The sequence below is a fragment of the Syzygium oleosum genome, unplaced genomic scaffold (assembly GCF_021117445.2).
Source record: "Syzygium oleosum isolate NSW1041296 unplaced genomic scaffold, Sole_v2.1 Sole_v2.02, whole genome shotgun sequence".
Taxonomy (NCBI): Eukaryota; Viridiplantae; Streptophyta; class Magnoliopsida; order Myrtales; family Myrtaceae; genus Syzygium; species Syzygium oleosum.
Window position 1 is genome coordinate 22228198 of NW_026607486.1, and position 22100 is coordinate 22250297.

General features: G+C 41.9%; 4 protein-coding genes across 4 annotated transcripts; 2 read left to right on the forward strand and 2 right to left on the reverse strand.

The window, feature by feature from the left end:
* Positions 1–1139: 1139 nt before the first annotated feature.
* LOC115684828 (transcription factor RF2b) lies at positions 1140–6087 on the reverse strand. The gene is made up of 4 exons (XM_030609709.2): positions 5524–6087; positions 3920–4052; positions 2105–2189; positions 1140–1645 (listed from the first exon to the last, which is right to left on the reverse strand). The coding sequence occupies exons 1-4, from the start codon at positions 6000–6002 to the stop codon at positions 1275–1277; spliced, it is 1068 nt and encodes a 355-aa protein (XP_030465569.1). The 5' UTR covers positions 6003–6087; the 3' UTR covers positions 1140–1274.
* Positions 6088–7901: 1814 nt separating this feature from the next.
* Positions 7902–9701, forward strand: LOC115684806 (3-ketoacyl-CoA synthase 10-like). Its single transcript, XM_030609689.2, has 3 exons — positions 7902–8303; positions 8401–8985; positions 9093–9701. Exons 1-3 carry the CDS (start codon positions 7902–7904, stop codon positions 9657–9659), a joined length of 1554 nt encoding a protein of 517 aa, XP_030465549.2. The 3' UTR covers positions 9660–9701.
* Positions 9702–10259: 558 nt separating this feature from the next.
* LOC115684894 (chalcone isomerase-like protein 2) lies at positions 10260–12680 on the reverse strand. Its single transcript, XM_030609836.2, has 5 exons — positions 12520–12680; positions 12242–12325; positions 10963–11118; positions 10537–10763; positions 10260–10437 (listed from the first exon to the last, which is right to left on the reverse strand). Coding segments are annotated over exons 1-5 (630 nt in total). The 5' UTR covers positions 12521–12680; the 3' UTR covers positions 10260–10275.
* Positions 12681–16575: 3895 nt separating this feature from the next.
* On the forward strand, positions 16576–21171 carry LOC115684892 (uncharacterized). Its single transcript, XM_030609835.2, has 4 exons — positions 16576–16941; positions 17045–17213; positions 20020–20141; positions 20381–21171. The coding sequence occupies exons 1-4, from the start codon at positions 16807–16809 to the stop codon at positions 20840–20842; spliced, it is 888 nt and encodes a 295-aa protein (XP_030465695.1). The 5' UTR covers positions 16576–16806; the 3' UTR covers positions 20843–21171.
* The last annotated feature ends 929 nt before the right edge of the window (positions 21172–22100 follow it).

The following is a 22100-nucleotide window of genomic DNA, read 5'->3' on the forward strand; positions in this document are numbered from 1 at the left end:
GGTGTTACTTTCTCTTCCGAGATTTTGACATGGCATTCCCCTGCATAGTGCATATGTGGCCATTCATGTATTTTTTGGGGTATATTACTTAAAAACTCCACCAAATTTTGTGGGGTAGTATACATTTGCCTCTAAACTTTCGACTGTCATACACTACATTTTCGCTATAGCCACTAATCCTCTATTATATTTTTCGTCAGCATGTACCAAAGCAAATATTTTCAAGATGTAAAGGTGTACTTTCATCTCATCTTTTGAAGGAAATATCTCTCCTACCCTTTTATTTCTTAAAAAAATTTGAAAAGGTTGTTTGCATCTTAATTCTAGAAGAGGTTGCTTGAAGCTGCTAGTGACTTTCTTCTCATATGCACTTGATGCTGAACATTGAAGCAACTATAACTTATTCTAGATCCATGCTCTGTTTGATAGTAGATGCAATAAGGAAAATGAAGAGAGAGAAGAATGAATGCAATGCAATTTCAAAACCATCATTTGTATAAGAATGCAAAAGCAGCCTGACTACAAGATGAACTGATTTGCTGCTACGCAAGTTCCATCGATGTCTAACAGGCAGTGCAATGATCACAAACTAAAACTTTTGAATGTTCCCAATTATACAGGACAGAGAGAGCTAGTGTTAGAACAGCGTAAGAAAAGTCATTGATACCAGTAAAGGGATGTTCTGCAGTGAAATGAGTAAATATAGCAACCCAACATATCGAATGTTGGAAGTATTGGCATATCTACATAAAGGGATTGGGGAAGAATTTGTGTATGACACTTGAAGAGCGAAAAGAAAGGTAAGAGACAGTCAATTGGAAGCTCTTAAGCGGTGAAGAAGATCACTGTTGCATTGCCTCGGAGAAAAGAGAGAGAGGAGACAGCAAGTACAATTAAAATTAAACATGGAGCCTTTCTTTTCCACCCAACAGATATAATTAAAAAAAAAAAAATACTTGAGTCATAAGTTAGTACACGGAGGGAAGACACCAATAACCTAGCTTTTGAACAAAGTTTCTTCCTTTGACCAAAAAAAAAAAAAACAAAGTTTCTTCCGAAAGCATCATCAGTTCCTAAACATAAATCTAGGCTGAAAATAGACAAGTCACAAAAAATTACAGCAATGGAACAGATGAAGCTACATGAAACCAAAAACTCCAATCAAATCGAAAGAATTGGATAACAACAAACAATACCTTCGGGCAGTCAACAAGTTAGTCTATTAACAATCCAACAAAAGTGGGGTAGTCATTAGTGGGTTGGCAGAGATTGCATTAAAATGTGCTGCTGCTTGCACTGGCTGAAATGGAGGGGGCTTCGGATTTTACTATTTGAGAGCCTTTGTTATTTATATCCAATCCTTGGAATCGACCGAGAGAATCTTGCTGCATCATTTCAGAAAAGGCATTAGAATGGGCTGCAGCAACAAGAGGTTGATGAGCCATATTCGGCTGAAACATATGGAACTGCGACATCTGCAAGTTCTGGGGATCCATGTGGCCAGATTGTGGCTGGTGTGGGAAGTAGGAAGGTTTGGCGTATGGAATATGGTGCAGCCCCAGATTGTAGGCATCTGATGGGGTGATTGCTTCTCCGGTAGCAACTTTGAGCCTCTCTACTTCCTTCTTAAGTGCTTCATTCAGAGCTAACAAACAATCAGGACACAAAGATTAGCTAAAAATCAATTGATACAAACACACACCCAAATGAAAAATGATGTGAGGTTACACATGTTTGAGTGGCTTAACTGATGAACTGGTAGACCAGAAAAGTGGTTCCCAATGACATAGTACCCTAATGTGACATTACGGTTACCCAAATACATCCATAGTTTGGGGAACACTCCAAATGAAATGTTATGCTTTCCAGAATGGCTCCCAAAGATAGGTTCTTTGTGACAATTAAGACGGGAGAGGGCTTGATAATGAATACTCATATACCATGAACTGAAGATTATGAAACTTCACTCATTCTTTTTTTCTTTGTGGGCTAAATGAATACGGGAAAGTACTTAATGTACTTCCACTAGCCCAAACAAATAAGGGGAGCTGAGCTTGTTGTGGTATCCAGTGTTTGTTCTCTATATACATAGATTAAGACATACCATCACGTAGCTGAGCTTGTTGTTCCATAGCCTGTAACCGCAGCTTAAGCTCCGTATTTTCAGCCGTCAGACCTGTTGTATCTCTCTGAAGTAAAACAAAAGTAAATGCCAGTGTCACAGACTAACAGTATGAACTAGGTATAAATGAAAAGAAACAAAAATGCTCATGCTATTCTTAATGAAAACAAAACAAGCATGTACCAGCGAATGTTGAACGCAAAATTGTTATAAAGAAAGAACACGGAACTACTAAATTCTCCGAACCAAAAGTTCGTATTGGACCACAACACGGAATCTAAAGCGGTAGTGCATACCGAAATGCTTAATGTTTGATTGCGGACCTTGTCCAGTTCTTTCCTTCAAAGCAAAAAATCAAAAGATGAAAATCTTATTTTGTCATCAACTTGGCGGTGGGATCAGAAAGAAAAAAATAAGGTGAGGACTGCATTTTCTTGAGATTATTAGATAATCTTGGATCGTAAGTAGTGGCATGATCTAATTTTTTATTAGGCATAGATTAACATCTCCAAATGTCTTTCTCCTTGCTATTCAGAAGTTGCAGAACTAAAAGGCTCATCAAATATGTATCATGCTAGAAACTTACAAAGTTAGTTAAAACCGAGCTCTTGGTAAGTGAAGAGGCCATGTGACAAGCTATTAAGTAATAAAGTGGCAAGAATACGATGAAATAAGAAGACAGATATAAAGTCCGCAAAGAATCAACACTAATATCTTAGGAAGACATAACACAAGTGCTTCAGTTATAGAGGAGCGAAGTTCACTGATAAGGGCCCTCAGCAATTAAAAGAACGGAAACAGAAGAAAAGAACAGCAAAATTATATCCCAGCCAGGATTGGTAGCCTATAAAACACAATCTACTCGTGAGCTGCTAATGTGGGTAAAGACTCATCCAGAACTGGTTCTGGCCTTGGAATTGGGAACCTAATCTGTCTTAGGTCAAGTCCAAGTTCCCGGAACCGGGAATCGGACCAACCGGGCCGCTTCATTGGTCGAACCGACCGGATAGCACACCCATACATCATATATAAGAAAAGGAAGTGGAGAATGCAATTCGTAAAAACATATGCAAAGGCAACTTTAATTTTTGTTACATTGGATGGGTGGGATGAACAGGATCCCCACAGCCTTGGTGATTGTAAATGTTGGAACAATTCTAGCACACAAGATAACATCCAAATTCTCTCTCCGCTTTTTGGATTCTACAATTCCAAGATTCGGAATATGGCTTCTATGTTCATGTTTCAAAGCTCTCATTAGGTGGTCAAGATAGCAAACTCCAATTAGAGTGGGACCTCCACTAACTGCTCATGCTATGAAGGATCATTCATACCAAGAAGATCAAACGGACAGGTAAGTCCGAAACTCTTCGAATGAAGCATGCTTTCCCATAAGTACAGATTAGGTTTTTTGCTTTGTTCTATGTTCATGTTTCAAAGCTCTCATTAGGTGGTCAAGATAGCAAGCTCCAATTAGAGTGGGACCTACACTAACTGCTCATGCTATGAAGGATCATTCATACCAAGAAGATCAAATGGACAGGTATGTCCGAAGCTCTTCGAATGAAAACGACGTCGCAGAAGTGGAGTTTGGGTTTTTTGTTTTGTTCTCTGTTCATGTTTCAAAGCTCTCATTAGGTGGAAAAAATAGCAAGCTCCAATTAGAGTGGGACCTACACTAACTGCTGGTGGTATGAAGGATCATTCATACCAAGAAGATCAAATGGACAGGTAAGTCTGAAGCTCTTCGAACGAAGCATGCTTTCCCATACGTGCATGTGCTATTACTGTCCATACCTGGAAAAGTGTGAGCTGAGCAGAGAGTGTAGTTGCTTCTGTTTGAAGGGTCTGCACTTTTCTCTCAAGTTCTGAAATATATCGGGCTTTTCTCTCTTTTGATCGCGCAGCAGACTGCCGGTTCGCAAGAATCCTGTATGAAGAATAAATTGTGAGGTACGAAGATAGGAAGAGCCAAGGCCATCACTTGTACGTTTGCAAAAGCAATTTAGAAGTGTCCATTTATCGAAGCACGTATAGAGAGATGCAGCCAATAAAAGCCCTCAAATCAGTCATTAGAAACTGAGATGAGCAAAAGCATGAATCTAGCGAGGAGAAAATAATTAATTAATAAATGAAGCAACTTTTAGGCAGATTATACAAGAATACGATGATACCCAACTAATTCGTCAAGAGCTCAAAGAAATCTCCAAACATTTTGATAAGGAATAGAAAGTTGGTCAAACACAAAAATGGAAGTGGCAGCGATTTACAATCCATCTCTAGCTCTCTCAATTGGAAGAAATCCGATGGATGGAACTTATTGATCACAGCTTCATGCATAAATAAACTGTTCGCATGTTGAAACCCCTTCAAGGACAATAAAGTCAGAAATGCTAAGTTTACAAAGTCTTATTTGGTATACGACCGTTGCATGGGCAGGCACAGACAATTTCATGTGGAAGATGGTCTTTTGGGATGAAGCTAGTCTTGATACAATGTCAAAGTCAGTTACAAGGTCAACATATGAAGGTAGCAGTGATGATGCTTAACTGGTAATTCCACCAAGTGACCCAAAGCTTTGTGTCTCATCTGGTCACGCCCCTAAAGGGAGAATGTTATGTTGACAATGAAGTAGAGCTTGATTAATAAATCACATAATATTCATTGGCTAACTGATTTCCAACCTAAAAATGAAGCCGACATGTACTCGCTTCCAATTCTCAAGACCACTCAAGGGGAGCGTGACCATGCGTGCAAAGTCATGACAGCTACTACCTACATGAAGACCACACATGCACATTCCTCGTGCCCCTGGTTCAAGAATGCAATGCTCACGAGCCCTTCGCAGAGCAGCATCTCGAGGCCTGTGAATTACAATCTCTCTTTTGCAAAATGCAAAAGCAACGGCACAGTCACCTCGTGAAACTCCCCTAGTTTTTACACCTTGCAAGTTGCAACTTGAGCACGAACTGATATTAGCACATCCGTGGCAGCCAACGCCATGTCGAAATCAAAATGTAAAACCTCTCCAGAGCACATCCCGAATATGCCCTCGAATATCAATTGACTCACGCATCACTCCATTGCCAAAACATCTCACGATCGAGATCACCAAGCAACCTAACAACTCTTGGAAGCACAACCTCAAACGTGTAATACGCTGAATCTTAGCCTAGATGGAAGCAACCCAACAAATAACTCTGTCTAGCGAACGTCCATTTGCATAGACCAAATCACAACACTTAGCCACGAGAACTAACAGGAAAAAAAAACCAGACCGGCACACTACATTTCGCACTAAGCAACACCAGCTAGCAAATCAATAGCTAAATCTCGCACATCAAATGCAGACACAACGCGTGACCAGAAAAAAAAAAAAAAAAAAAAAAAAAGAAAAGAACCTCTTAGCTCTCTTGGGATCAATCGTCCACAGCTCCGCCAGCTTATCAGGAGCCATGGCCTTCTTCGCCTCTATACTCTCCAGAATCGAAGAACTGTCCATCGAGTTGCTGTACCGGTGCCTCGGCCTCGCGCTCTTCTCCCCCGCGTCGCCTCCGCCGCCCGCGTCGTCGGGCTTCGGATCGGACGGCGGCCCCTGCCCGTCGTCGAGCTTGGATCCGAACTTCTCGATGTCCATGTAGGTGCTGAGCAGATCATCCTCCGATCCGAAGTCCTCGAAGCTGCCGGAAGGACCGTTGTCGAACGGATCGGGCCCCAGATCCAGGTCCTCCGGGATCCGGAAATTGACCTCGGAGTGGGCCCGCCGGTGGTGACCGCCGCGGGGCGGGGCGGCGGCGGCGAGGTGGGGGGCGCGGGGGTTCTGGGGGGAGGGAATGTGGGGGCTGTGGTTAGGGTTCGGGGGCGGATCTTGCATCTCCATGGCTGGTTCTTCGGGCGCGAGCTTCCTCTCTGGGCGTGGAGGTGGTGGTTTTTCGGTTTTCGTTCGTTATTGGAGATGGTGATCGGGAGTGTCTTAATCTGTTTGGTTTTTTTAGTTTTTTTATTTATTTATTTTTTTGTCTTGGTAGAGGTTTTTGTGAGGTTGCGGAGAAGCATGAAAACGACGTCGTAGTAGTGGAGTGTTCGGCTTTTTTTTTTTGTTTTGGTTACAATGGGATAAGCACAAAAAGAGTCATAAATCTATTGTATTGGTACCAATTTAATACTAAACATTTCAAAATGACCAATTTAGTCATAAACTTTCTCACATTGGTAAGTCCATCTAGTCAATTTAGATCGGAAATCGCTGATGTGGATGCCGGCTGTCTTACGTGGCACGACCGGCACTTATATTGATATATAATAATAAATTATTTTCTTTTCTTATTTTTTTCTTTCTTTTTTTCCTTCATTTTGGCCGGCGAGGGTTTGTGAGGACCTTCGTGGCCTAGCCAGCCATAGGCAAAGGCGCGAAGGCCCTTACCTAGGGCCTTCGCAGCGGTGTGCAAGCCCTCACCAAGAGGGCGAGAGCCGCCTCGCCAGCCAAAATGAAGGAAAAAAAAGGAAGAAATATAAAAACAAAAAAATTATTAAAATATTATTTAAAAAATATCCATATTAACGTCAGCCTAGCTACGTAAGTTGGCCGGCGTCCACGTTAGCAATTTTCTACATAAATTCGCTGCAATGGACCGAATGAGTACCAATGCGAAAAGATTTGAAACTAAATTGGTTCAATTGAAAGATTTAGGATTGAATTAATACAATAAATTTATGACTTTTTTTTGTACTTTTTCCTTATTATGATTAGCTCCCTTTATTGCACGTAAAATTAGTTAATTTCAAGTAATATCTTCTATACTATGATCTTTTTATTGCTCAAAAAAATGAAACGCAAAATTTTTTAATCATCAACAACAATTTTGAACCAAATACTTTGATCAGTACAGTTGACTATTGAGTTTCTTAAAATAAGAAAAATCTATTAAACTATGGCCCCGTTTGTTTCGCGGAAAATAAATGATTTGAAAAATATTTTCCTGAAAATGATCACTTATATTACTCGAAAGATATTTTCATTATTGATTTTCGTGAACGATGAAAATATTTTTCATTCATTCATTCATTTTCATAAACAATATAAGCAATCGTTCTTACAGAAAATATTTCCCAAATCATTTTTATTCCGCGAAACAAAAACGAAACCTGTATATCAATTGAACACGCGAATGTTAAGTAAAATATGTTTCTTAAGGTAATAAATGTATGTATGTGGTATTTTTTTTTTTTTTTTTTGCTTATAGGTTACCCAAACTGCTTTTAATTGTGCAATGTCGTTAGATATCTACCAAAGGTTTCCCGATTTTAAAGAGAAGAGAGGGCCAATCCAAGCTCAATGGCACGACGTGCGCGTGCACCGTCAATCCACGTCTGTCCCGACACGACCAGTAACCGTCGCCGCCCGTCTCCGAAAGACAGTTAAGCAAACTTCTCTTTTGCCATGAATTGCAATTGGTGCTTCTTAGATTTTCCACGAAAACGGGGATGATGTTCGTCACGCACAAAAGACCAGCTTTCCGTTGGAGCGCTTGACCACGAAGGCACGTCACGTCACCTTGGAAAAAGCATGGCTTTTAAGAATTAAGGTAGAACCTGCATTGCACACGCGTGTGTATCGGTGTGTATGGTCGGATTTTTTCTGGTTTCCTCTTACATTTGGATGTGTAGCCAACCAAAACCTTCGACGCTTTCATGATGCGCTCCTGAAGTTCTTCGAAAGCTGCTGCTGCTGCCGTTCTTGTTTGCTCTAGGCACTCTCTGTAGGGATCCAACGCCCGACATGGCGAGGGCCGATCAGGAGTTGTTCTCCACCGAAATCACGAACCGGGCCGTCGAGGGCTCGGGCCCTTACGCCGGTTCCGTGGACTTCTCCGTGAGGGTTAGGAGAGCACTGCCGGATTTTCTCAGCTCCGTTGACTTGAAGTATGTGAAACTGGGATACCATTACCTTATCAGCAGCAGCGGCTTTTATTATGTAGCAGCTCCTGTTATGTGTGGCATTCTGGGCGTAGAGATTGGAAAGGCGATAGCATGGAAGGATCCGAGTCCCGAAAGTAGCTTGTTCGACATGGTTTCGGTCGGGGTTCTGTTGGGACTAGTCTTATATGTATATCTCAGTCTCATACCCCGTTCGACCTACCTGGTCGATTTCGCTTGTTTTCGTCCCCCGGATGAGTTCAAGGTACGCATTTTATTCCTGCCGTTCATCGATCTAATTCTCCATTAACATTGATTCGGCAATGATTAGGTACTCGATTGAATGTACTGTTACTGTGCAGATATCGAAAGAAGAATTCATAGAGCTCGCCAGAAAATCAGGTAAGTACAGCGACGGAGCAATCGTTTTTCAGGAGGGGGTTCTGAAGAGATCAGGCATTGGAGACGAGACATACTTGCCAAGAGCGGTGTTTCGTCCTGAGCATAAAATAACACTCAAGGATGGGCGAGAAGAGGCTTCCATGGTGATTTTTGGTGTCGTGAGTGAACTGCTCAAAGCTACCAAAGTGCGACTGCAGGACATTGGTGTCCTTGTCGTGAATTGTGGGTTCCTAAGTACAACTCCGTCGCTCTCCGCCATGCTCATCAACCATTACAAGCTTGGGCATGACATCCACAGCTTTAACCTGGGTGGGATGGGCTGTGCTGCAGGAGTCATAGCGGTGGATCTGGCTAGGGACCTTCTGGCTGCCCGTCCTGGCAGCTACGCACTTGTGGTCAGTACCGAAGCAGTGAGCTACACCTGGTACGACGGCAATGACTTTGACATGCTCCTTCCGAATTGCTTCTTTCGGATGGGTGCTGCTGCCATCTTGCTTTCGAGCCGCCACCTCGACAGGTGGCGCTCCAAGTATGAACTCAAGCAGGTCTTCACTACTTCTCCATTAGTATTCACAAATGGATTGTTTAAGAGCTGATCTTTTTCTCTTGCAACAAAAAGGAGTTCTTTATTCAGTTTTTCACTTGTTTGCAGCTTGTTCGTACTCATAAAGGCGCGGAAGAAAGGAGCTTCGGGTGCACACATATGAAGGAAGATGCCCAAGGTACCCGAGGACTTTCCGTGAGCAAGGACGTGATTGGAATAGGAGGGAACGCGCTCAAGGACAACATCACTACCCTCGGCCCCCTCGTGCTCCCAGTTTCCGAACAGCTTCACTTCTTCAACAACTTCCTCTTCAAAAAGGAGACGTCCAAGCCTTATCTTCCCAATTATAAGCTCGCCTTCGAGCATGTCTGCATCCTGGCGACCAGCAAGAAGGTCCTCGACGAGATACAGAAGAACCTCGACCTCACCGATGAATACATGGAAGCATCGCGGAGGACGTTGGAGCGGTTCGGCAACACCTCGAGCAGCAGCGTTTGGTATGAACTGGCTTACCTGGAAGCGACCTCCAGGATAAGGAAAGGCGACCGGGTTTGGCAGATAGCCTTTGGCTCTGGATTCAAGTGTAATAGCGTTGTTTGGAAGGCTCTCAAGAGCATGAGGCAGCACCCCCATAACCCTTGGATTGACCCTCTTTGTGCAGAGGCTCAAATCTAAACAGTGGGATTAACAATAAGACGCCTCCGAAGATACACATAACGACCCTTCTATACTATTAACAAACCGAGGTTGTTGTTGTCGCTCCTTCGCGGAATAAACTGATTTGGGCATGAGATTCCTAATTGATATGTTAATGAATTGTTTCCTTGCTATAATGGCATACAAACTTGTTGATAAATACCTCAGCACATGAGGAGGATACAATCAATTCTCAGAATTCGAAGTGTGATGTCTACAAAGCAAATCAAGGCAGGTACTTAACCTTGTATGATTTGCGTGAACGGCCTGGTAGGCCCACGATCGAGTGTCCTGCAAAGAGAAGCTTGTGGGAATCCTTCTACAGATCCATTGATTCCCTAACACATGCAAAATGTCATCATGAAATGGTGCAATCCGTTCACCGATAATGGATCTGTAGAATTTCCAAGCTTCCACAGTGGAGAAATATGAGCTGAACTGGCCTAAAGGAATTATAGGCCGAGGCAAAAACAGGGGAAGCAAAGACGGCACGATTCAAACTCGAAATCTCACTTCAATTTTTCAGCAGGAGCATCGTCACTTATTACATAAACCCATTGCCAATACAAACACAGCAAATCTCTCTCTCTCTCTCTCATTTGGACAACTTCTCAGAGAGGGTGTTGGCAAGACTGGTGATGGTGGTCGGAGACACTCCGCTTGTCCCTCCCAAGTACCACTTCTTGATCATCTTGGTCACGTTCCCATTCTCCAGCACCATCTTTGAGTCCTCCTTCCCTTCGGTGCTGAAGGCAATCTGTTCATAAGCACGCGTGCACCACAAAAGCGCTTATCAGTCAGCCAAGCACGAATGGTTATGGAGATAGGCTAATGAGTCAATTTCATCAGTGTGTACCTCAGCAGTATTGGAAGTTGCTGGGAAGTGGAATGTGATGACCGATTTAGTCTTGCAGTACTTGGACTGGAAGAACTCGACTACTTTCTCGAGGGCCGCTTCCTCCTCCTCCTCGTACAGGTCTTCAGCCGCGAGCCTGTCCCTGACAGAACTCTCCAAAAGCCCCCCGTACTGAGAGCCTTTGATCTCTTTGATCACTACGATTCTGAAGAATTTCTCCACAGGGGCTGCATAGTTTGATGGTCAACAAATCAGCGAGAAATGTGAACAATAGTCAAGTTCATGTAACTTGGGCTTTGCTTCGGCAGGAAGCAATCACAACATCAATGACCAAATTCTCATGCGGGGTTCTGCAGCCCATAAGTCAATTATGAGAGCATCTGTGAACCATATAAAGCTAAACGGTACGAATTTCATCCACATTACCAGAAGCGACAGCCTCGAAGAAGTCGTCATCTTCAGCCAATACATTTCCTGGCTTTCCCTTCCATTGCTTTAGATGTCCGACAATTTCAGGATCCAAGTACACTCCAATAGCGGTGAACTTGATTTGGAGGAAATGTATCTCAACATCCGTGAGTCCTGTCATAGCACAAAGATCCAATGATTGGTGAAAAACGAGATTTAGCCCTTGGTACTCGGAACAATGGGATAATAATATTAGTCAAACTACGGCAGGAAGTACTGTTCAAGCTTTAAGATGAAATAGTTGTTCGGCAGATTTGTTTTATTTTTTTTCGATGAGCAAGATTTTATTGATGACACAGGCGAGCGACTTGTTACAAGCTCAAGCTATTACAAGTCTAATGTGTCCCCAGTTATTACACAAACCCTTTCTGCCTACCCAGTGCAATCTGTCTAGCAACAACAGGGAAATGAACAAGTCTACCCAGTACAGACCTCTTGATTCTTGAAACAAGAAGATCAACAGGAACAGCATTAGAAGCACGTACACAGGCATTCTTAGCATTCCATATGATGTAAACAAAAGCCCACCATGACAATTTAAAAATCTGCTGGGGCAAAGCTTCCCTTTTCAGGGTGCTATGGCCAAATCAACCCCAACATTCCTATCACCAGGCACTAATCCGATGCAGCTGAAGCAACCTTATTGAGAACATACATCTTGAAAATGACAGAATATTGCTTATAGGCCTCACTACGTGATTTCTCTCACCATCAAGCGATGTGGATGTCTGCTTCTAGCTTACTGTAGACACTATAATATAACTTGGACAAGATCAAGTGAGTTTAGGGGTCCATATCATGTATAATATACAATGGATATTACCGATTATCATCCAATCTCAATTCCAAGATTGAACTTCAAAAGAGCAGGTCACTTTGTTCATTGCAACATACGATCACCCTACTAAATAGCCTTGGATTCGTTTGCTCCGTGGCGAAAATGGAGTCATTGCATTAGATCACTAGATTACTCGTCAGCACTCTTCCATCTCTTCTTTAATTCCTTAAATATTTCACATCAGCCTCAAAACATAACAAAAGTGCTATCCAGGAAAATTCAGAGACAAACATAGGAAGAGCAAGGACAACAGCTAACAATAATCTGAATCTACTGCGGGAATGATACTTCAATCACCAGCAGTAAAATAACAGTGAATTCATTGTGGAGACAATACAAAAAGAAAATAGAAAAAATGACAAAAAACGAAGAAGAAGAAGAAGAGAAAGAAAAGCTCACCATGACCCATCAGTGATAGAGGCTTGGTAGTGGTGATCTGCGAAGGAAAAGGGAACTCATCCACCATAACCATTTCAGACCCCACTGCGCACAGAGACAGAACAACAATCTAGTCAGCCACCCAGAAACTTAAATCAAGAAAGAGAACAATAAAGAAGAGACCTCTGATATGAATTAAGACACTAGGAGCACTTGCAAGAACCGAGAACTTGCAGGATTCAAAAATGAAAAAGCTTGAAGCTGAGCCCTCGCATGAACCAGGAACAAGGTGCACTTACTGGGAGATTCGCAGGCCTTTTCCCAGGAAGAAAAGCTGTGGCAGAGCCTGAAGAGGATGAAGCAGAGAGAAAATGGAAAATATCTGCTCGGACTCGAAGAAGACTGGAGTGTTTGAAATTAGCACAAGACTTTGCAAGCATTTATCTTGGTGTTAGCTGTGTAGCTACCACTCACGCCCCTCCCTCTCTCCATCGTCCCCATCATCGTGCCATCGCAATTGGTGGTAGGTGGTGGAAGCTGTTAGCTTGTGATTTCACCTCATTTTCAGTCCTACTTACTGAACTTCACGAGGCTTTTGTATCGACATTTTTTAATCTGGTATTGAATCTTGTGACATCTGATGACCCCTGTCTAGTTAAAGTGGGTGAATACAATGTTGCAATGGCACGTCAAGATTCCCTTATTAAAATTATCTTTCAATGACCGAGATCTTTGGCGTAGGTTCGGTGCAGTTAGTTTAGTTGCAAAATGAATTGAATGTCAAAGTGTCAACAAGTCGGTCGACGATTGTCTTTCTTCTTGAATCGGGTAAGACCCTAATTAAAATCTCGATGAAGGGTCTATATACCGGTTTATCCGTTTTGGTATCTAATAAGATAGGCAATCGAATACGTGCCGTCCGTCTAACGCACCCGAATTATTATTTCTTTTTCATTAGGCAAACACCCGATGTGGTAAAAGCGAGTATTTTTTCCGAGCATTATAACAAGAAATTGCATCGACTCGAGCTTAGCTACGAAATCAAGTTTTCGCTTCATGTGAATCATCGAGTTGATTTGGAAAATGATTTTCAGATTTTTTATTACATGGGCTTAGGCATGCTCACACGAAATCAATCGGGAAGTTGGATTGACACAAATTGCTAGCTATCAAGCCATGAGGAGATTAACTCAGGGTTGGCCTAAGGGTAATCAGTTCTAGAGTGAGTAGTTTCTAAAACCGGAACCCGAAACTTATCATGCTAGATCAATTTTCAATTTTTGAAACTTGAAACCTATCATGTTTGTTCGGAAACCGACCTAGAATCCATCCTTTGTTTTTTTCCGATCAGGTTCCAATGTCTACTCAATAAGCCCGTTTTTCTTTTGTTTCTTTTTTTTTTTGTTTCAATACGAATATCAGCAACAAAATTGGTCAAAGTAAAAAATGAACGAAAGTAAGTGAGGAGAAGGGTGAGTCGATCGAGAGAGGGAGAGAGAGAAAGAGAGTCATGAAGTGTCTGGTTGAGACTACAGAGAACAGAGATAGAGAAAAAGATACCAAGAGAAAAATTAGAATATTTAAGTTTTATGAAACCGATTCCAAATTTGATCCGGTTGGTCTAGGTTCCCATGTGATTCTTCACTAGGAACCGGGAACCAGATCCGTCCCAACAGGAACCTGCAACCGGATAGATCTTCAAGGCGGTCCGATCCCGCTCCCAAATAAAATCGGTACGGCTGCGCAGCCCTTGTCGGACTAATTCCTTTGCTTCTACATATCATAAATGTTGCGAATGCATGCCGCGTTTGTACCTTAGACAGTATTAATCCATAAAGACAACCTAGTAATAGATAGCACGTTGAAAGTTCAATATATTCTATTTCCTTTTCCTTTTGTGGGGGCATGTAAAGATATTGATTAAAGAAAAATTAATGGGTGGGAGAGGAGGGGCTATTGCAATTTGTTCAGCTACCCACGACACGAGGCCACGTGCGTGCAATTCTCTAACCACCACGCATTCCACCTAACCTCGTCGTTCCCCCCTCTTGACGTGTCGTTAGCGCAGTCCTAGGGAACCACGTAAAGAGCGCACGCCCAACGTGGAATCGGAACGTCCTACCTATTGATCGACCACTGGTATTGGTGGTACTTTAGAACTTTGTTGATGAATCATCGATACGAAGAATGGAAGTTAATCATTACAAACAAAATGAATTGATCGCGCGCACGAGAGGGGTGGTTTTGATTTCACGGATGTTCGCATCACGACCTGTACCGATCCAATTCGATAAGGATGGAGAACGATCGCCCGGGCGAGAGGGTCGAGACGAGAAACGACTCCTAACGGGCTTTTAAAATGACAAAGGGAACATGAATGAATCAAATTATATATTGAACAAAGAGGAGAGTGTTTGTTTGGTTTTATATGTGGAACTGAAATAAACTCACAATAAACCTAGAGTGAGTTGATCCAAACGTGGCACCGGGCTTACTTTTCTTTCCATTAGTAAATGTAGTATTTTCTTCCTCAAAGCCTACAAGAAAGGCGGTCACCACGGTATGTGCTACCTTTTGCAGCTAAAACTCTCCTGTTTCAAGTTGGTTTTTTTCTCTTGGATTAAACCACAAAAAACTCTCAAACTAGTACACCTGTGACAATTTTACTCTAAAATAATTTTTTGATCACAAAAAACCCTAAACTGGTATATACCTAGGGGTGTGCAAAAGAGCCGGGACCCGTCCGGAACCAGTAGTTCCCCAAGGGAACCGGTCCGGTTCCCGATTCCAATTTTTTGGAACCGGTACTGTTTGGGCCGGTTCCCGGTTCCCGGCGTGGAACCACCAACCCGCCCACCCGGACCGGACCGGTAATATAATAATAATATATTTTTATTTTTTAAATTTTTAATTAAAAAAATCTGACCAAAAAAAATATATAAAAAAAAGAAGAAAATTTGTTATCATGTCTGAAGCTCTTGTGTAGTTGGGATACTTTGGTCATTTTTCCCAATAATTAATGGGTACCCACTTGATTTATGGATGACGTGGTTAATATAATCGATCATAGTGTGGGAATTGTATGAAAAGTTATGTTGTTTTCCTTTTGTTATGTTGATCCGATGTTGGTCCACAAATTTTTTTTTTTATTTGTCTAGGAAAACTTGTTGAGACCGGTTCCATGGACCCGCCCGAGAACCGGACTGCCGGTGCGGTCCGGTTCTCGGGCGGGTCTATGGAACCGACGGGCGGTTCTCAGTTCCAATTTTTGGAACCGATCCTGTAGCGGGCGGTCCACGGTTTCGGGATGGAAACCGCTCACCCGGACCATGCACACCCCTATATATACCTATGACAAATTTTTCCCTCTTATTTGGGTTTCGGTTAAAGGATTGTAGAGACCTGGAAAGTGAAAATGGGCCACGTCCGAGGTCATCGCTTGGGCTCGGGCCCGACCGCAGCACTCGACCCGGCCTTTTCTCGTCCTATTGGGCCTGATGGGTCGGGCTTGGTCCGAGCCCACTAATGTTTTGGGCTGCAACAGCGCTCCTTCACGTCGTGCCAGATGGGCCCCGGTTCACGACAGCATCTGAGCATGTTCTTACTTCCCGGCTTTTGTGCCCATCCACTAAGAATCTCGCGCCAGACAGATTCCACGAACAATTAATTAAATGCAAGTTAGTACAACCCAAATTCTCTAAAGTTCATCTTTCTTTTGGAATTAACGGACTTTTAGTTTTTACTTAGAATATCTCATGTCACCCGGTACATCCAATCCATGCCAAGAATCCAATTTGTACCAACATTTCATATGGAAGACCACAGGTTTCGACATGCTTTAAATGCAGGGTCGGAAAAATGAGTAATTTACGCTTTAGTAGCTACGGTTCCGTTCAACCATAAATGCTTAGCGGGAATCCTCGTACATGGTAAATAACCAAATTCCATTTGAAGTGAAATTTTGAGAAGAAATCAATGCAATTTAAGAGAAATCAATAAAAGGACATCAATTCAAACTCCGGATTTTCAAATTGGTATGTCTATCTCATGCCTATAAAAGAAATCTCGTCGCCTCTCTCTCTTTTTTCTGCGAAAGTTCACCCGTAATTTATAGCGATTGTATTGAATATACAAGGCACAAAGTTGTATCGATGACAATTTTCTGTTTTTTGGAATTCCGAACGAAAATTTATCTCAAAAGAACAGTACAAACCGAAATTTAGGACCCCAAAAAGCACGAAAATCAAAAGGAGTAATGAAATTTTGAATCGACAAAAAGAAAGGGAGGAGAAAGTCATCTGAGGCATTTTGGTTTTGCGATGGGTGAGAAAAGAAGGGATGGCGTCAATCTAACTCCAAAGTCGCGGCCTTTGCAAGACGGACGTTACGAAGAGGCGGCTGAACAACTCTCTCTCACTCTCTCTCTCTCTCTCTCTTCAGGATCGACCCAATCGATAGATATCTCAACACAGGACAAAGACCCAGAAGTCTTCTCCGCGTGAATTTTGATGGGTTGTCATGGTTTTCCGTCCTAAGTTCTTGTTCTTCCTTTCCTCTGATCTCCCCAGATCAAGAGATCCCCCAGGATGTCGAAAAATCGAGTCTTTCTGATGATCCTTCTCTTGGTCTGGATCCCCTGTGGCCAATCTTGGGCGTCCCTCGTTCGGGAACGTGGGAGACCCTCTCGACTTCTGCTGGAGGAGGAGACCAAAGCCAACGAGGTACGCCCCCGTTGTTGTTTCTCCCTTTGCCGCATCGGCTGTCTTGTGGGTTTTCGTCCTCTCGGGTGTTTTGATTCGATCGGTGGTGGGTTCTTGGTTGCAGAGTTCTCCCGCACCCAGTCCGGGTTTGAGTTCGGGCTCGAAGAAACCGGACGCCGGAAGCTCCACGGATCCGACTGTTGCTTCCGGCGGTGAGGGCAAGTGCTCGATTCCAGATGAGACGTGCCAAGCTGGCGAGAATCTGACTGCTTGCCTGCAACATCCTGAAAACGGTAAAAATTCTGTTTTTCTCAGTTTTATTGTCTGTTTTAATGGAGGTATGATTGGTTAGAGGTTTTGTGGTTCCTTGGAATATTAAAAAATTGGACAGCAGGATTGGTTAATGGGGGTTCATAGCCACCACCTTCTCGAGACTAGATGAATTGGTTTCTATGCTGTTTTCCTTTGCTTCGTTTTATCAAGATGGAATAGCAGCCTTCATTTTGTATACTCGATATGTTTGAATACCCTTATGTCAACTCATTGGCATTGCTGTGGTTATCTTGTGGTTTTAGGATCGTAGGCTAAGTGAATAAACCTTCCCGTTGAGTACAGACCCACTCGAGTTCACACGTGTTTGAGTTTTTTTCATTTTTCTTTTGCTGAGAAGCACACTTCACTGATTCAAGTGAGACTGTGAGAACAAGTGTGTCCATAATGCAATACTTACTGGTGAGCTGGCAGCTAGGCACTAGTGTGAGAGGTTCCTGTGTCATTGTCAGTTGAAATGTTATAGCATATCGATACTAGTTTACTCATTCTGCCAGAGTTGGGGTGAGAATCGGATTTTTTGCATATGGCAAGTGCTGCTCATCACTGTTGGGGTTGGCACTCTTCCTTCGCAAGATTTGGCTTATCTTGCAAGTTCTTTATTCACCCATTTAATTGACTTCTATTTATGCTTCATTAGCAAACTTGAATGGCACTCTTCATTTGCAAGATCTGGCTACCCTTAGAGGTTCTTATTCACCCATCCAATTGCTTTCTATTTATGCTTCATTAGCGAACTTGACAAGAGGATTTATTGAGGTTGGCTAATCTTTCTAATTTTAGGTAATCGCATGAATTATACCTTAGGAGTCTCTCTTGAGGGGTAGAATAGAGAAGTGATGACTATGAGTCCTACATCTCATGCCTTTTTTTCAGAAGGCTCGAATATGTGAGCTGCCTACTGGGGTAGGTGATATTTATGGAGGAATTTTGTGTTGGAATGAGGTGTGATGATACAATTGAAAATAGTGATCAGGAATCTCCAGGGGTGGTCGTGAAATAATGATTCCTTATAGGAACATGAGGATGAGAAGGTTTAGATGCCATCCTGTACAGTGACAACAGAAGTACAGATCTTTTGGTCAACAGAGGATTCTGCCACCATTTGATATCAGGATTGGGTACAAGCATGAGATAATACAGTGTTGAATGAACTTTTTGTATTGCCGATTTTTAGGGATGACCAGAGAACACGTGGATATGGATAGAAAGTAGACATTCAGCGTTTATTCAGGAACTTCGTATTGAGATATTAAAAACCATGGGGCATGCTTAATTGCTTTTCCTAGACTTCCATTTTAGTTATGTTATATACTTCAAAAAGTCTTAGGAACCTGTCGGAAACTACAAGCAAAAAGCTATGCATCCTTCTCTGGTTCTTCATAAGCAGCTCCATGAGGATGCTGAAGACTGAAGAGGAAGTGAGAAAAATGATAAGAAGCAGGTTGTGTATGCTGAAGGGAGAGACACTCACCTTAATAAGATGGAGGAGAAATCTGTATTAGGACCATTGTAGATGACAGGCTAGAGGCTCTACAGTTGATGATAGAAGCATCCTTTAAAATCATGTGCCTGGAATCAATTTACATGGTCTTTTTTCGTCTCTCTCTCTCTCTCTCTGTGTTTGAAGAGTTTTACTCCATGCATCATAGAAAACTCAATATATTAAATATGCTGTCTGTTCATTGATGAAAGAAGTGAGAGTTCTGTCATATGCGATCACTTTGGTTATTATGCTAACTAAGTGTACATTTCGGAGGCTCTAAAAATTTGGGAAAGCGTAGGCGGAGAACCTCAAATAGAAGATTATTGAAAAAACAAGTAATAACTTGAAATCTTTGATTAGCATCTAAAGAATCTTACATGTAAGAGTAGCTGCGGAAAAAGATTTAAACAATAATAGTTTCAAGAATGAAGAATATCCTCGCTTAAATAGCATACTCTTTGATCTCCTTGAAATATGGCACTGAAAGACAGGTTTCATTTTGAATTGTGTGAATGTTGGTCTCCACACTCTTAAGTCCCATACTGTTTTTATAGCTAAAAATGCGGTAGACTGTTTCATCTCCTTGAAGTACAGTCAATGATGATGTAAGACTATACTGGAGGTAGGAAATACTGGCCATTGCTCAATGTAAGAATTAAGGCCCCCAGACTATGAAAGATGAAAAATGGTAAGACCTGTCGAGGAATGAAGTTTAATCTTCTTATTCGTCTAGAGAGTACCAACTAATAACTGGGTATTTTAGTTTTTAGTGTTTTAATAACTCGATACTACCAGTTGTATCAGTATGACCGGCTAGACTTATGAATAATATTTTTGAAGAAGCCTCACTAGACTATGGCCAAAAAAAGAATTATGAAACGTTCATAGATCTTCATGGTGACTCCATTTTGCTGGTGAACCTGCAAATTCAATGCCATGAACCTGTGAAATGCAGTAGGTTAAACATGCGTCATACGCCTCAGAGAAGGCAAAGTTATGTTTCTGTCCATCTTACAGTAGTTTGGGATCTGCATAATCTATCCGTGCACCTCCAGTGAGAAAAAAATGCGCCTGTCGCCTTATCCAACTTTTGATGGCAGTCTATGTTTTACTGTTTTCCATTGCTCTTTACTCTTCATCCTTATTAGAAAGGTAAGAGGGTGCAGTTTTTATGGGGCCCACGTCCTCGATGGGTTGAGAATGTGTTAGGTTCATATAAATGCACGACTGAATTATCATTACTTTTTCCTTTGGAATGAAAGAACTGTTGTCTTTTCTTCTAGCTTCCAAGGGGACATTTGTTCTTGTCCAGTATGATGCAGAGGATCCTCTCAAAGTGGAGATTCTTTGCTTACCTGCAAAAAGCAGCAGGGAGGTTCAACTAAGAAAACAGCAACATGAAGTGGTGAGCCCGCACCTAATTATTGTTTCCGAACTTGTTATATTTGTCGTGAAGTAAAGGAGGATCTCCATATTAAACTTCTGAGAGACAAGCAGATAATGAGAATTGTTAAATCAGTTTTAGCTAGAGTCAAACCATATAATTCGGACCTAAATTTGAGAGCTCAAAGGTCGCAAGTTTAATTAGAGTAAGGTGGGCTTGAGCTCGACTTTATCGCCTCTCATAGCACTGGTGTTTTTCAGGTCAATTTCACAGATGATGTGGGAGTATGTTCGTCCTTAATGTTAAAAGCTGGAGATGTGACTTGCAGCATTCTTGTGGGAGTACCAGTGTCTGCAGGAAACTTTTTTCAACAATTCCCTTATGCCACCCGGGTCGCCCCCATTCATGGACTCTACCTTTTATTGGGATTGGTCATTACAATCGGAGGGGTGTGGGCATGCTGCAAGTTCGGGAAACCAGAAAGACGGGTCGATGGGATTCCATATCAAGAGCTTGAAATGGGCCAAGCAGATTCAACTTCGGCCAATGTTGTGGAAGCAGCAGAAGGTTGGGATGAAAGTTGGGATGATGATTGGGGTGATGAGATTAGGGAAGTTAAATCACCTAGCCAAGGGCCAGAGGGTAATGCAGCTGCTAAGGCAAATGGATTCCCATCTCGGTCTTCTAATAGAATTGGCTGGGAAGACAACTGGAATGATTAGGAACTGGATTGAACCTATGGTCCCTTTATATTTCTTGGAATTGGTGGAAAAATTGAGAACCTCAAGAACAGAGGAAGAGATTATACATGTAGAAAATTAGGTATAGCATTGTGAAGAGGTAGGAAATGTGCTGCCTTTTCTGTTTTGGGCTTTCCAGTACTTGTGAATTTTTACTTTTTTCACAATTTTGGCCCTTAATGTTTACTTCTTGAGAAATCATTCGGGGGTAAGTTTTGGTTTGTAATTTTTTTTTTTGCCTTTTCTCCTGTAAGTAACTGTCGACAGAAATCTAAGTTACTTGAAGATCTACATGTTATTAGTTTCTGTTCCGTCTGTGTTTCGTAAACAATTATCCAGTTGGAACATGTGGTGGTTACTGTTGTATGTGGAGATTACTGCTTCAGTTTCTTGCATTAGGAGACACATGCTTTAACTTTCAGATACTTGAAGAGGTCACTGTTACGAAGTACTTTAAGTTAAAAAAGGCACTCCAGAGATCATTATTTACTTAAATCAATCTATACCATGCTAAGTACATTGTAATCCAAAGAAGAAAAGTAATAATGCTGAGTAGGTAGGTGCTATTGCTGTAGCAGCAACACTCCCGAATGCTCAACAGTAAATACCCAAATAATGAATATTGAAAGGGACATTATAAAAGCTTAGTTTTCCCAATCTTTACGTGCTCAACAAAAGCTGAAACGATATTATTGTCTCACAACAGGAGCAAAGGAAAGACCAAAAGAACGGGTTCTGTCTGCAGATAACTATAAAGAACTTTCTTTTGAGAAAAGGATGAGGCCAGACTCTACCCACTTCAAAAAATATTTTTTTATATTATTACAAAACACAAGGATCATCGATCCATGACAAGGAAAAGAAGGTATTCTAAGTGGGACATCCCAGTGGACTGCGCAGGGTGACTGGAATGCTACAAAAAAGTAGGTAGCTTCTTCTGTCAATTCCAGTGACCAAAGAAAATTTAAATATATCGCCTGTAATATTATTTAAAAAATAACGAAGCTATTTTAGGAGCCATGTGCTGTTCATGATGAGATTGACACAGCCAAATCCATTAGGTAACATTGGGCCCAACAGCATTTATCTTTATTTATAGGCTCGAAGCTAGGGCCACCTCATTTCTTGCAGTCAATGCACATGCTCGTGGAAATATAATTTCGTGTCCTTCTGACTCTTCATTAAACTTGGCCACACAGCTTAGGAAAGAGCACTTGAAGAGGAAAATACAGGGAAAATA

Bases quoted from the DNA above. Each gene is read 5' to 3' on its own strand.
- LOC115684828 (XM_030609709.2), bottom strand. From the start codon at position 6,002: ATGGAGATGCAAGATCCGCCCCCGAACCCTAACCACAGCCCCCACATT. The intron at 4,053-5,523 runs GTTCTTTTCTTT...TTCTTCATACAG, and splicing joins GATCCCAAGAGAGCTAAGAG to GATTCTTGCGAACCGGCAGT. The intron at 1,646-2,104 runs GTATGTCTTAAT...ATTGTTTGTTAG, and splicing joins ACAAGCTCAGCTACGTGATG to CTCTGAATGAAGCACTTAAG.
- LOC115684806 (XM_030609689.2), top strand. From the start codon at position 7,902: ATGGCGAGGGCCGATCAGGAGTTGTTCTCCACCGAAATCACGAACCGG. The intron at 8,304-8,400 runs GTACGCATTTTA...GTTACTGTGCAG, and splicing joins GTCCCCCGGATGAGTTCAAG to ATATCGAAAGAAGAATTCAT. The intron at 8,986-9,092 runs GTCTTCACTACT...ACTTGTTTGCAG, and splicing joins CCAAGTATGAACTCAAGCAG to CTTGTTCGTACTCATAAAGG.
- LOC115684894 (XM_030609836.2), bottom strand. The intron at 11,119-12,241 runs GTGAGCTTTTCT...GTGCTATGACAG, and splicing joins TCTATCACTGATGGGTCATG to GACTCACGGATGTTGAGATA. The intron at 10,764-10,962 runs GTAATGTGGATG...CAAACTATGCAG, and splicing joins CTTCGAGGCTGTCGCTTCTG to CCCCTGTGGAGAAATTCTTC.
- LOC115684892 (XM_030609835.2), top strand. From the start codon at position 16,807: ATGTCGAAAAATCGAGTCTTTCTGATGATCCTTCTCTTGGTCTGGATC. The intron at 16,942-17,044 runs GTACGCCCCCGT...TCTTGGTTGCAG, and splicing joins AGGAGACCAAAGCCAACGAG to AGTTCTCCCGCACCCAGTCC. The intron at 20,142-20,380 runs GTGAGCCCGCAC...GGTGTTTTTCAG, and splicing joins GAAAACAGCAACATGAAGTG to GTCAATTTCACAGATGATGT.